Source organism: Carcharodon carcharias, chromosome 40 (genome assembly GCF_017639515.1).
Source record: "Carcharodon carcharias isolate sCarCar2 chromosome 40, sCarCar2.pri, whole genome shotgun sequence".
NCBI lineage: Eukaryota > Metazoa > Chordata > Chondrichthyes > Lamniformes > Lamnidae > Carcharodon > Carcharodon carcharias.
The window spans coordinates 927,795-940,312 of NC_054506.1; the positions used below are offsets into that span (position 1 = coordinate 927,795).

Below are 12,518 nucleotides of genomic sequence, written 5' to 3' on the forward strand. Positions count from 1 at the left end.
CCGTTCACTCCCATTGTACACAAACCAAATCCAAAACACCTTTCCATTCACTCCCACTGTACACAATCCCAATCCCAAACCTCTTCCTGTTCACTCCCACTGTACACAATCCCAATCCCAATCCCCTTCCCATTCACTCCCACTGTACACAATCCCAATCCCAAACCTCTTCCTGTTCACTCCCACTGTACACAATCCCAATCCCAAACCCCTTCCCATTCACTCCCACTGTACACAATCCCAATCCCAAACCTCTTCCTGTTCACTCCCACTGTACACAATCCCAATCCCAAACCTCTTCCTGTTCACTCCCACTGTACACAATCCCAATTCCAATCCCCTTCCCATTCACTCCAACTGTACACAATCACAATGGACCCAAACCCCTTCCCGTTCACGGCCATTGTTCACAATCCCAATCACAAGCCACTTCCCGTTCACTCCCACTGTACACAATCCCAATGGTCCCAAACCCCTTCCTGTTCACTCCCACTGTACACAATCCCAATCCCAAACCCCTTCCCGTTCACTCCCACTGTACACAAACCCAATTCCAAAACTTTTCTCATCCACTCCCACTGTACACAATCCCAATGGACCCAAACCGCTTCCCGTTACTCCCAATGTACACAATCCCAATCACAAACCCCTTCCCGTTCACACCCACTGTAAACAATCCCAATCCCAAAAACCTTCCCGTTCACTCCCACTGTACACAAACCCAATTCCAAAACTTTTCTCATCCACTCCCACTGTACACAATCCCAATGGACCCAAACCGCTTCCCGTTACTCCCACTGTACACAATCCCAATGGACCCAAACCGCTTCCCGTTACTCCCAATGTACACAATCCCAATCACAAACCCCTTCCCGTTCACTCCCACTGTACACAATCCCAATCCCAAACACTGTCCCGTTCAATCCCGCTGTAAACAATCCCAACGGACCCAAACCCTTTCCTGTTCACTCCCACTGTACACGATCACAATCCCAAAACCCTTCCAGTTCACTCCCACTGTACACAATCCCAATGGACCCAAACCCCTTCCCGTTCACTCCCACTGTACTCAATCTCAATCCCAAACCCCTTCCTGTTCACTCCCACTGTACACAATCCTAATCCCAAACCTCTTCCCGTTCACTCCCACTGTACACAATCCCAATCCCAAACCTCTTCCCATTCACTCCCACTGTACACAATCTCAATCCCAAACCCCTTCCTGTTCACTCCCACTGTACACAATCCCAATCCCAAACCCTTCCCTTTAACTCCCATTGTGCACAATCCCAATCCCAAACCCCTTCCCATTCACTCCCACTGTACACAATCCCAATTCCAAACCCCTTCCCGTTCACTCCCACTGTACACAATCCCAATGGACCCAAACCCCTTCCCATTAACTCCCACTGTACACAATCCCAATCCCAAACCCCTTCCCGTTCACTCCCACTGTACACAATCCCAATGGACCCAAACCCCTTCCCATTAACTCCCACTGTACACAATCCCAATCCCAATCCCCTTCCCATTCACTCCCACTGTACACAATCCCAATGGACCCAAACCCCTTCCCATTCACTCCCACTGTACACAATCCTAATGAACCCAAAACCCGCCCGTTCACTCCCACTGAATACAATCCCATTCCCAAACCCCTTCCCGTTCAGTGCCACTGAACACAATCCCAATCCCAAATACCTTACTGTTCACTTGCACTGTACACAATCCCAATACCAAAAGCCTTCCCGTTCTTTCCCACTGTACAAAATCCCAATCCCAAACCGCTTCCCGTTCACTCCCACTGTACACAATCCCAATCCCAAACTCCTGCCCGTTCACTCCCACTGCACAGAATTCCAATCCCAAACCCCTTCCCGTTCACTCTTACAGTACACAATTCCAATCCCAAACTCCTGCCCGTTCACTCCCACTGTACACAATTCCAATCCCAAACTGCTTACTGTTCACTCCCACTGTACACAATCCCAATGGAACCAAACCCCTTCCCGTTCACTCCCACTGTACACAATCCCAATTCCAAACCATATCCCGATCTCTCACACTGTACACAATCCCAATCCCAAACACCTTCCCCTTCACTCCCACAGTACACAATCCCATTGGACCCAAAATCATTGCCGTCCACTCCCACTGTGCACAATACCAATGGAGCCAAACCCCTTCCCATTCACTCCAACTGTACACAATCACAATGAAACCAAACCTCTTCCCGTTCGTTCCCACTGTCCACAATCCCAATTCAAAACCCCATCCCGTTCACTCCCACTGTACACAAACCCAATCCCAAACCCCTTCCCATTCACTCCCACTGTAAACAATCCCAATGGTCCCAAACCCCTTCCTGTTCAAGCCCAATGTGCACAATCCCAATCACAAACCTCTTCCCGTTCACTCGGACTGTACACAGTCCCAATACCAAACCCCTTCCCGTGCACTCCCACTGTACACAATCCCTATCACAAACCCCTTCCTGTTCACTCCCACTGTACACAATCCCCATGGTCCCAAACCCCTTCCCATTCAATCCCTCTGTACCCAATCCCAATCCCAAACCCCTTCCCGTTCACTCCCACTGTACACAATCCCAATGGAACCAAACCACTTCCCATTCTCTCCCACTGTACAAAATTCCAAACCCAAACCCCTTCCGGTTCACTCCCATTGTACACAATCCCAATCCCCTTCCTGTTCACTCCCACTGTACACAATCCCAATGGACCCAAACCCTTTCCCGTTCACTCCCACTGTACACAATCCCAATCAAAAAACCCTTCCCGTTCACTCCCACTGTACACAATTCCAATACCAAAACCCTTCCCGTTCATTCCCACTGTACACAATCCCAATACCAAAGAATTTCCCAATCACTCTCAGTGTACACAATCCCAATCCCAAACACCTTCCGTTCACTTCCATTGTACACAATCCCAATCCCATTCCTGTTCACTCCCACTGTACACAATCCCAATGGACCCAAACCGCTTCCCGTTCATTCCCACTGTACACAATCCAAATCCAATTCCTATTCACTCGCACTTCACACAATTCCAAACCCAAACACCTTCCCGTTAAATCATACTGTACACATTTCCAATCCCAATCCACTTCCGGTTCACTCCCACTGTACACAGTAACAGTACCAAACCACTTCCCGTTCACTCCCATTGTACACAAACCAAATCCAAAACACCTTTCCATTCACTCCCACTGTACACAATCCCAATCCCAAACCTCTTCCTGTTCACTCCCACTGTACACAATCCCAATCCCAAACCTCTTCCTGTTCACTCCCACTGTACACAATCCCAATTCCAATCCACTTCCCATTCACTCCCACTGTACACAATCACAATGGACCCAAACCCCTTCCCGTTCACTCCCACTGTACACAATACCAATCCCAAACCCCTTCCTGTTCACTCCCACTGTACACAATCCCAATGGTCCCAAACCCCTTCCTGTTCACTCCCACTGTACACAATCCCAATCCCAAACCCCTTCCCGTTCACTCCCACTGTACACAAACCCAATTCCAAAACTTTTCTCATCCACTCCCACTGTACACAATCCCAATGGACCCAAACCGCTTCCCGTTACTCCCAATGTACACAATCCCAATCACAAACCCCTTCCCGTTCACACCCACTGTACACAATCCCAATCCCAAACCCTGTCCCGTTCAATCCCGCTGTAAACAATCCCAACGGACCCAAACCCTTTCCTGTTCACTCCCACTGTACACAATCCCAATGGACCCAAACCCCTTCCCGTTCACTCCCACTGTACACAATCTCAATCCCAAACCCCTTCCTGTTCACTCCCACTGTACACAATCCCAATCCCAAACCTCTTCCCGTTCACTCCCACTGTACACAATCCCAATCCCAAACCTCTTCCCATTCACTCCCACTGTACACAATCTCAATCCCAAACCCCTTCCTGTTCACTCCCACTGTACACAATCCCAAACCCAAACCCCTTCCCTTTAACTCCCATTGTGCACAATCCCAATCCCAAACCCCTTCCCGTTCACTCCCACTGTACACAATCCTAATGAACCCAAAACCCGCCCGTTCACTCCCACTGAATACAATCCCATTCCCAAACCCCTTCCCGTTCAGTGCCACTGAACACAATCCCAATCCCAAATACCTTACTGTTCACTTGCACTGTACACAATCCCAATACCAAAAGCCTTCCCGTTCTTTCCCACTGTACAAAATCCCAATGGAACCAAACCCCTTCCCGTTCACTCCCACTGTACACAATCCCAATTCCAAACCAAATCCCGATCTCTCACACTGTACACAATCCCAATCCCAAACACCTTCCCCTTCACTCCCACAGTACACAATCCCATTGGACCCAAAATCATTGCCGTCCACTCCCACTGTGCACAATACCAATGGAGCCAAACCCCTTCCCATTCACTCCAACTGTACACAATCACAATGAAACCAAACCTCTTCCCGTTCATTCCCATTGTCCACAATCCCAATTTAAATCCCCATCCCGTTCACTCCCACTGTACACAAACCCAATCCCAAACCCCTTCCCATTCACTCCCACTGTAAACAATCCCAATGGACCCAAACCCTTTCCCGTTCACTCCCACTGTACACAATCCCAATCAAAAAACCCTTCCCGTTCACTCCCACTGTACACAATTCCAATACCAAAACCCTTCCCGTTCATTCCCACTGTACACAATCCCAATACCAAAGAATTTCCCAATCACTCTCAGTGTACACAATCCCAATCCCAAACACCTTCCGTTCACTTCCATTGTACACAATCCCAATCCCATTCCTGTTCACTCCCACTGTACACAATCCCAATGGACCCAAACCGCTTCCCGTTCATTCCCACTGTACACAATCCAAATCCAATTCCTATTCACTCGCACTTCACACAATTCCAAACCCAAACACCTTCCCGTTAAATCATACTGTACACAGTTCCAATCCCAATCCACTTCCGGTTCACTCCCACTGTACACAGTAACAGTACCAAACCACTTCCCGTTCACTCCCATTGTACACAAACCAAATCCAAAACACCTTTCCATTCACTCCCACTGTACACAATCCCAATCCCAAACCTCTTCCTGTTCACTCCCACTGTACACAATCCCAATCCCAAACCTCTTCCTGTTCACTCCCACTGTACACAATCCCAATCCCAATCCCCTTCCCATTCACTCCCACTGTACACAATCACAATGGACCCAAACCCCTTCCCGTTCACTCCCACTGTACACAATCCTAATGGTCCCAAACCCCTTCCTGTTCACTCCCACTGTACACAATCCCAATGGTCCCAAACCCCTTCCTGTTCACTCCCACTGTACACAATCCCAATCCCAAACCCCTTCCCGTTCACTCCCACTGTACACAAACCCAATTCCAAAACTTTTCTCATCCACTCCCACTGTACACAATCCCAATGGACCCAAACCGCTTCCCGTTACTCCCAATGTACACAATCCCAATCACAAACCCCTTCCCGTTCACACCCACTGTACACAATCCCAATCCCAAACCCTGTCCCGTTCAATCCCGCTGTAAACAATCCCAACGGACCCAAACCCTTTCCTGTTCACTCCCACTGTACACGATCACAATCCCAAAACCCTTCCTGTTCACTCCCACTGTACACAATCCCAATGGACCCAAACCCCTTCCCGTTCACTCCCACTGTACACAATCCCAATCCCAAACCCCTTCCCGTTCACTCCCACTGTACACAATCCCAATGGACCCAAACCCCTTCCCATTAACTCCCACTGTACACAATCCCAATGGAACCAAACCCCTTCCCATTCACTCCCACTGTACACAATCCCAATCCCAAACCCCTTCCCGTTCACTCCCACTGTACACAATCCCAATCCCAAACCCCTTCCCATTCACTCCCACTGTACACAATCCCAATCCCAAACCCCTTCCCATTCACTCCCACTGTACACAATCCCAATGGACCCAAACACCTTCCCATTCACTCCCACTGTACACAATCCTAATGAACCCAAAACCCGCCCGTTCACTCCCACTGAATACAATCCCATTCCCAAACCCCTTCCCGTTCAGTGCCACTGAACACAATCCCAAATCCAAATACCTTACTGTTCACTTGCACTGTATACAATCCCAATCCCAAAAGCCTTCCCGTTCTTTCCCACTGTACAAAATCCCAATCCCAAACCCCTTCCCGTTCACTCCGTCTGTACACAATCCCAATCCCAAACCCCTTCCCGTTCACTCCCACTGTACACAATCCCAATCCCAAACTCCTGCCCGTTCACTCCCATTGTACACAATCCCAATGGACCCAAACCCCTTCCTGTTCACTCCCACTGTACACAATCCCAATGGACCCAAACCCCTTCCTGTTCACTCCCACTGTACACAATCCAAAAAGACCCAAAACCCTTCCCGTTCACTCCCACTGTACACAATCCCAATGGACCCAAACCCCTTCCCGTTCACTCCCACTGTACACGATCACAATCCCAAACCCCTTCCCGTTCACTCCCCCTGTACACAATCCCAATCCCAAACCCCTTCCCGTTCACACCCACTGTACACGATCACAATCCCAAACCCCTTCCCTTTCACTCCAACTGTGCAAAATCTCAATCCCAAACCCCTTCCTGTTTACTCCCACTGTACACAATCCCAATCCCAAACCCCTTCCCGTTCACGCCCCCTGTACACAATCCCAATCCCAAACCCCTTCCTGTTCACTCCCACTGTACACAATCCCAATCCCAAACACCTTCCCATTCACTCCCACTACACAATCACAATCCCAAACCCCTTCCCATTCACTCTCACTGTACACATTTCCAATCCCAAACTCCTTCCCGTTCACTCCCACAGTACACAATCCCAATGGAGCCAAACTCATTCCCGTTCACTCCCACTGTGCACAATCCCAACGGACCCAAACACCTTCCCTTTCACTCCCACTGTACACAATCCCAATGGACCCAAACCCCTTCCCATTCACTCCCACTGTACACAATCCCAATGGACCCAAACCCCTTCCCATTCACTCCCACTGTACACAATCCCAATCCCAAACCCCTTCCCATTCACTCCAACTGTACACAATCCCAACAGACACAAACCCCTTACCGTTCACTCCCACTGTACACAATCCCAATCAAAAAACTCTTCCCGTTCACTCCCACTGTACACAATACCAATCCCAAAACCCTTCCCGTTCATTCCCACTGTACACAATCCCAATACCAAAGAATTTCCCATTCACTCTCACTGTACACAATCCCAATCCCAAACACCTTCCGTTCACTTCCATTGTACACAATCCCAATCCCATTCCTGTTCACTCCCACTGTACACAATCCAAATCCAATTCCTATTCACTCGCACTTCACACAATTCCAAACCTAAACCCCTTCCCGTTAAATCATACTGTACACAGTTCCAATCCCAATCCACTTCCGGTTCACTCCCACTGTACACAATCACAGTACCAAACCACTTCCCGTTCACTCCCATTGTACACAAACCCAATCCAAAACACCTTTCCATTCACTCCCACTGTACACAATCCCAATCCCAAACCTCTTCCTGTTCACTCCCACTGTACACAATCCCAATCCCAATCCCCTTCCCATTCACTACCACTGTACACAATCCCAATCCTAAACCCTGTCCCGTTCAATCCCGCTGTAAACAATCCCAACAGACCAAAAACCCTTCCCGTTCAATCTCAATGTACACAATCCCAATGGCCCCAAACCCCTTCCTGTTCACTACAACTGTAAACAATCCCAATCCCAAAACCCTTCCCGTTCACTCCCAATGTACACAATCACAATGGACCCAAACCCCTTCCCGTTCACTCCCACTTTACACAATCCCAATAGTCCCAAACCCCTTCCTGTTCACTCCCACTGTACACAAACCCAATCCCAAAACTTTTCCCATCCACTCCCACTGTACACAATCCCAATGGACCCAAACCGCTTCCCGTTACTCCCACTGTACACAATCCCAATCACAAACCCCTTCCCGTTCACACCCACTGTAAACAATTCAAATCCCACACCCCTTCCCGTTCACTCCCACTGTGCACAATCCCAATCCCAAACCCTGTCCCGTTCAATCCCGCTGTAAACAATCCCAACGGACCCAAACACCTTCCCATTCACTCCCGCTGTACACAATTCCAATGGACCCAAACCCCTTCCCATTCACTCCCACTGTACACAATCCCAACAGACACAAACCCCTTACCGTTCACTCCCACTGTACACAATCCCAACAGACCAAAAACCCTTCCCATTCACTCCCACTGTACACTACCCCAATGGACCCAAACCCCTTCCCGTTCATTCCCACTGTACACAATCCCAATGGTCCCAAACCCCTTCCCATTCACTCCCACTGTACACAATCCCAATCCCAAACCCCTTCCCATTCACTCCCACTGTACACAATCCCAATCCCAAACCCCTTCCCATTCACTCCCACTGTACACAATCCCAATCCCAAACCCCTTCCCGTTCACTCCCACTGTACACAATCCCAATGGACCCAACCCCCTTCCTGTTCACTCCCACTGTACACAATCCCAATCCCAAACCCCTTCCCATTCACTCCCACTGTACACAATCCCAATGGACCCAAACCCCTTCCCGTTCACTCCCACTGTACACTACCCCAATGGACGCAAACACCTTCCCATTCACTCCCAGTGTACACAATCCCAATGGTCCCAAACCCCTTCCCATTCACTCCCACTGTACACAATCCCAATGGAACCAAACCCTTTCCCGTTCACTCCCACTGTACACAATCCCAATTCCAAACCATATCCCAATCTCTCACACTGTACACAATCCCAATCCCAAACACCTTCCCCTTCACTCCCACAGTACACAATCCCATTGGACCCAAAATCATTGCCGTCCACTCCCACTGTGCACAGTACCAATGGAGCCAAACCCCTTCCCATTCACTCGAACTGTACACAATCACAATGAAACCAAATGTCTTCCTGTTCAATCCCACTGTACACAATCCCAATCTGAAAACCCTTCCCGTTCAATCCCAATATACACAATCACAATGAAAACAAACCTCTACCCGTTCATTCCCACTGTACACAATCACAATGGAAACAAACGCCTTCCTGTTCACTCCCACTGTACACAATCCCAATCCCAAACCCCTTCCCGTTCACTCCCACTGTACACAATCTCAATGGACCCAAACCCCTTCCTGTTCACTCCCACTGTACACAATCCCAATCCCAAACCCCTTCCCATTCACTCCCACTGTACACTACCCCAATGGACCCAAACCCCTTCCCGTTCATTCCCACTGTACACAATCCCAATGGTCCCAAACCCCTTCCCATTCACTCCCACTGTACACAATCCCAATGGTCCCAAACCCCTTCCTGTTCACTCCCACTGTACACAATCCCAATCCCAAACCCCTTCCCATTCACTCCCACTGTACACAATCCCAATCCCAAACCCCTTCCCGTTCACTCCCACTGTACACAATCCCAATGGACCCAAACCCCTTCCTGTTCACTCCCACTGTACACAATCCCAATCCCAAACCCCTTCCCATTCACTCCCACTGTACACTACCCCAATGGACCCAAACCCCTTCCCGTTCATTCCCACTGTACACAATCCCAATGGTCCCAAACCCCTTCCCATTCACTCCCACTGTACACAATCCCAATGGTCCCAAACCCCTTCCTGTTCACTCCCACTGTACACAATCCCAATCCCAAACCCCTTCCAATTCACTCCCACTGTACACAATCCCAATCCCAAACCCCTTCCTGTTCACTCCCACTGTACACAATCCCAATCCCAAACCCCTTCCCATTCACTCCCACTGTACACTACCCCAATGGACCCAAACCCCTTCCCGTTCACTCCCAGTGTACACAATCCCAATGGTCCCAAACCCCTTCCCATTCACTCCCACTGTACACAATCCCAATGGTCCCAAACCCCTTCCTGTTCACTCCCACTGTACACAATCCCAATGGACCCAAACCCCTTCCCGTTCACTCCAACTGTACACAATCCCAATCCCAAACCCCTTCCCGTTCAATCCCACTGTACACATTCCCAATGGACCCAAACCTCTTCCCGTTCACTCCAACTGTACACAATTCCAATCACAAATCCCTTCCCGTTCACACCCACTGTAAAGATTCCCAATCCCAAACCCCTTCCCGTTCACTCCCACTGTGCACAATCTCAATCCCAAACCCCTTCCCGTTCACTCCCACTGTACACAATCCCAATGGACCCAAACCCCTTCCTCTTCACTCCCACTGTACACAATCCCAATCCCAAACCCCTTCCCATTCACTCCCATTGTACACAATCCCAATGGACCCAAACCCCTTCCTGTTCACTCCCACTGTACACAATCCAAAAAGACCCAAAACCCTTCCCATTCACTCCCACCGTACACAATCCCAATGGACCCAAAACACTTCCCGTTCACACCCACTGTACACGATCACAATCCCAAACCCCTTCCCTTTCACTCCAATTGTGCAAAATCTCAATCCCAAACCCCTTCCTGTTTACTCCCACTGTACACAATCGCAATGGACCCAAACACCTTCCCGTTCACTCCCACTGTACACAATCCCAATCCCAAACCCCTTCCCGTTCACGCCCCCTGTACACAATCCCAATCACAAACCCCTTCCTGTTCACTCCCACTGTACACAATCCCAATCCCAAACACCTTCCCATTCACTCCCACTACACAATCACAATCCCAAACCCCTTCCCATTCACTCTCACTGTACACATTTCCAATCCCAAACTCCTTCCCGTTCACTCCCACAGTACACAATCCCAATGGAGCCAAACTCATTCCCGTTCACTCCCACTGTGCACAATCCCAACGGACCCAAACACCTTCCCATTCACTCCCACTGTACACAATCCCAATGGACCCAAACCCCTTCCCATTCACTCCCACTGTACATAATCCCAATCCCAAACCCCTTCCCATTCACTCCAACTGTACACAATTCCATCAGACACAAACCCCTTACCGTTCACTCCCACTGTACACAATCCCAATCAAAAAACTCTTCCCGTTCACTCCCACTGTACACAATACCAATCCCAAAACCCTTCCCGTTCATTCCCACTGTACACAATCCCAATACCAAAGAATTTCCCATTCACTCTCACTGTACACAATCCCAATCCCAAACACCTTCCGTTCACTTCCATTGTACACAATCCCAATCCCATTCCTGTTCACTCCCACTGTACACAATCCAAATCCAATTCCTATTCACTCGCACTTCACACAATTCCAAACCTAAACCCCTTCCCGTTAAATCATACTGTACACAGTTCCAATCCCAATCCACTTCCGGTTCACTCCCACTGTACACAATCACAGTACCAAACCACTTCCCATTCACTCCCATTGTACACAAACCCAATCCAAAACACCTTTCCATTCACTCCCAGTGTACACAATCCCAATGGTCCCAAACCCCTCCCTGTTCACTCCCACTGTACACAATCCCAATGGTCCCAAACCCCTTCCTGTTCACTCCCACTGTACACAATCCCAATCCCAAACCCCTTCCCGTTCAATCCCACTGTACACATTCCCAATGGACCCAAACCTCTTCCCGTTCACTCCAACTGTACACAATTCCAATCACAAATCCCTTCCCGTTCACACCCACTGTAAACATTCCCAATCCCAAACCCCTTCCCGTTCACTCCCACTGTGCACAATCTCAATCCCAAACCCCTTCCCGTTCACTCCCACTGTACACAATCCCAATGGAACCAAAACCCTTCCTCTTCACTCCCACTGTACACAATCCCAATCCCAAACCCCTTCCCATTCACTCCCATTGTACACAATCCCAATGGACCCAAACCCCTTCCTGTTCACTCCCACTGTACACAATCCAAAAAGACCCAAAACCCTTCCCGTTCACTCCCACCGTACACAATCCCAATGGACCCAAAACACTTCCCGTTCACTCCCACTGTACACAATCCCAATGGACCCAAAACCCTTCCCGTTCACACCCACTGTACACGATCACAATCCCAAACCCCTTCCCTTTCACTCCAACTGTGCAAAATCTCAATCCCAAACCCCTTCCTGTTTACTCCCACTGTACACAATCGCAATGGACCCAAACACCTTCCCGTTCACTCCCACTGTACACAATCCCAATCCCAAACCCCTTCCCGTTCACGCCCCCTGTACACAATCCCAATCCCAAACCCCTTCCTGTTCACTCCCACTGTACACAATCACAATCCCAAACCCCTTCCCATTCACTCCCACTACACAATCACAATCCCAAACCCCTTCCCATTCACTCTCACTGTACACATTTCCAATCCCAAACTCCTTCCCGTTCACTCCCACAGTACACAATCCCAATGGACCCAAACTCATTCCCGTTCACTCCCACTGTGCACAATC

The 12,518-nt window shown here is 49.4% G+C and overlaps 1 protein-coding gene across 1 annotated transcript in view; it reads left to right on the forward strand.

Annotated features, from left to right (window-relative positions):
- Window positions 1-6,122, forward strand: part of LOC121273144 (synaptobrevin-like) — a 148,711-nt gene extending 142,589 nt beyond the window's left edge. Inside the window, exon 4 of the mRNA XM_041180104.1 lies at window positions 6,114-6,122. Within this exon, the coding sequence (XP_041036038.1) occupies window positions 6,114-6,122 (9 nt within the window). The remainder of the gene's footprint in view (window positions 1-6,113) is intronic.
- The last annotated feature ends 6,396 nt before the right edge of the window (window positions 6,123-12,518 follow it).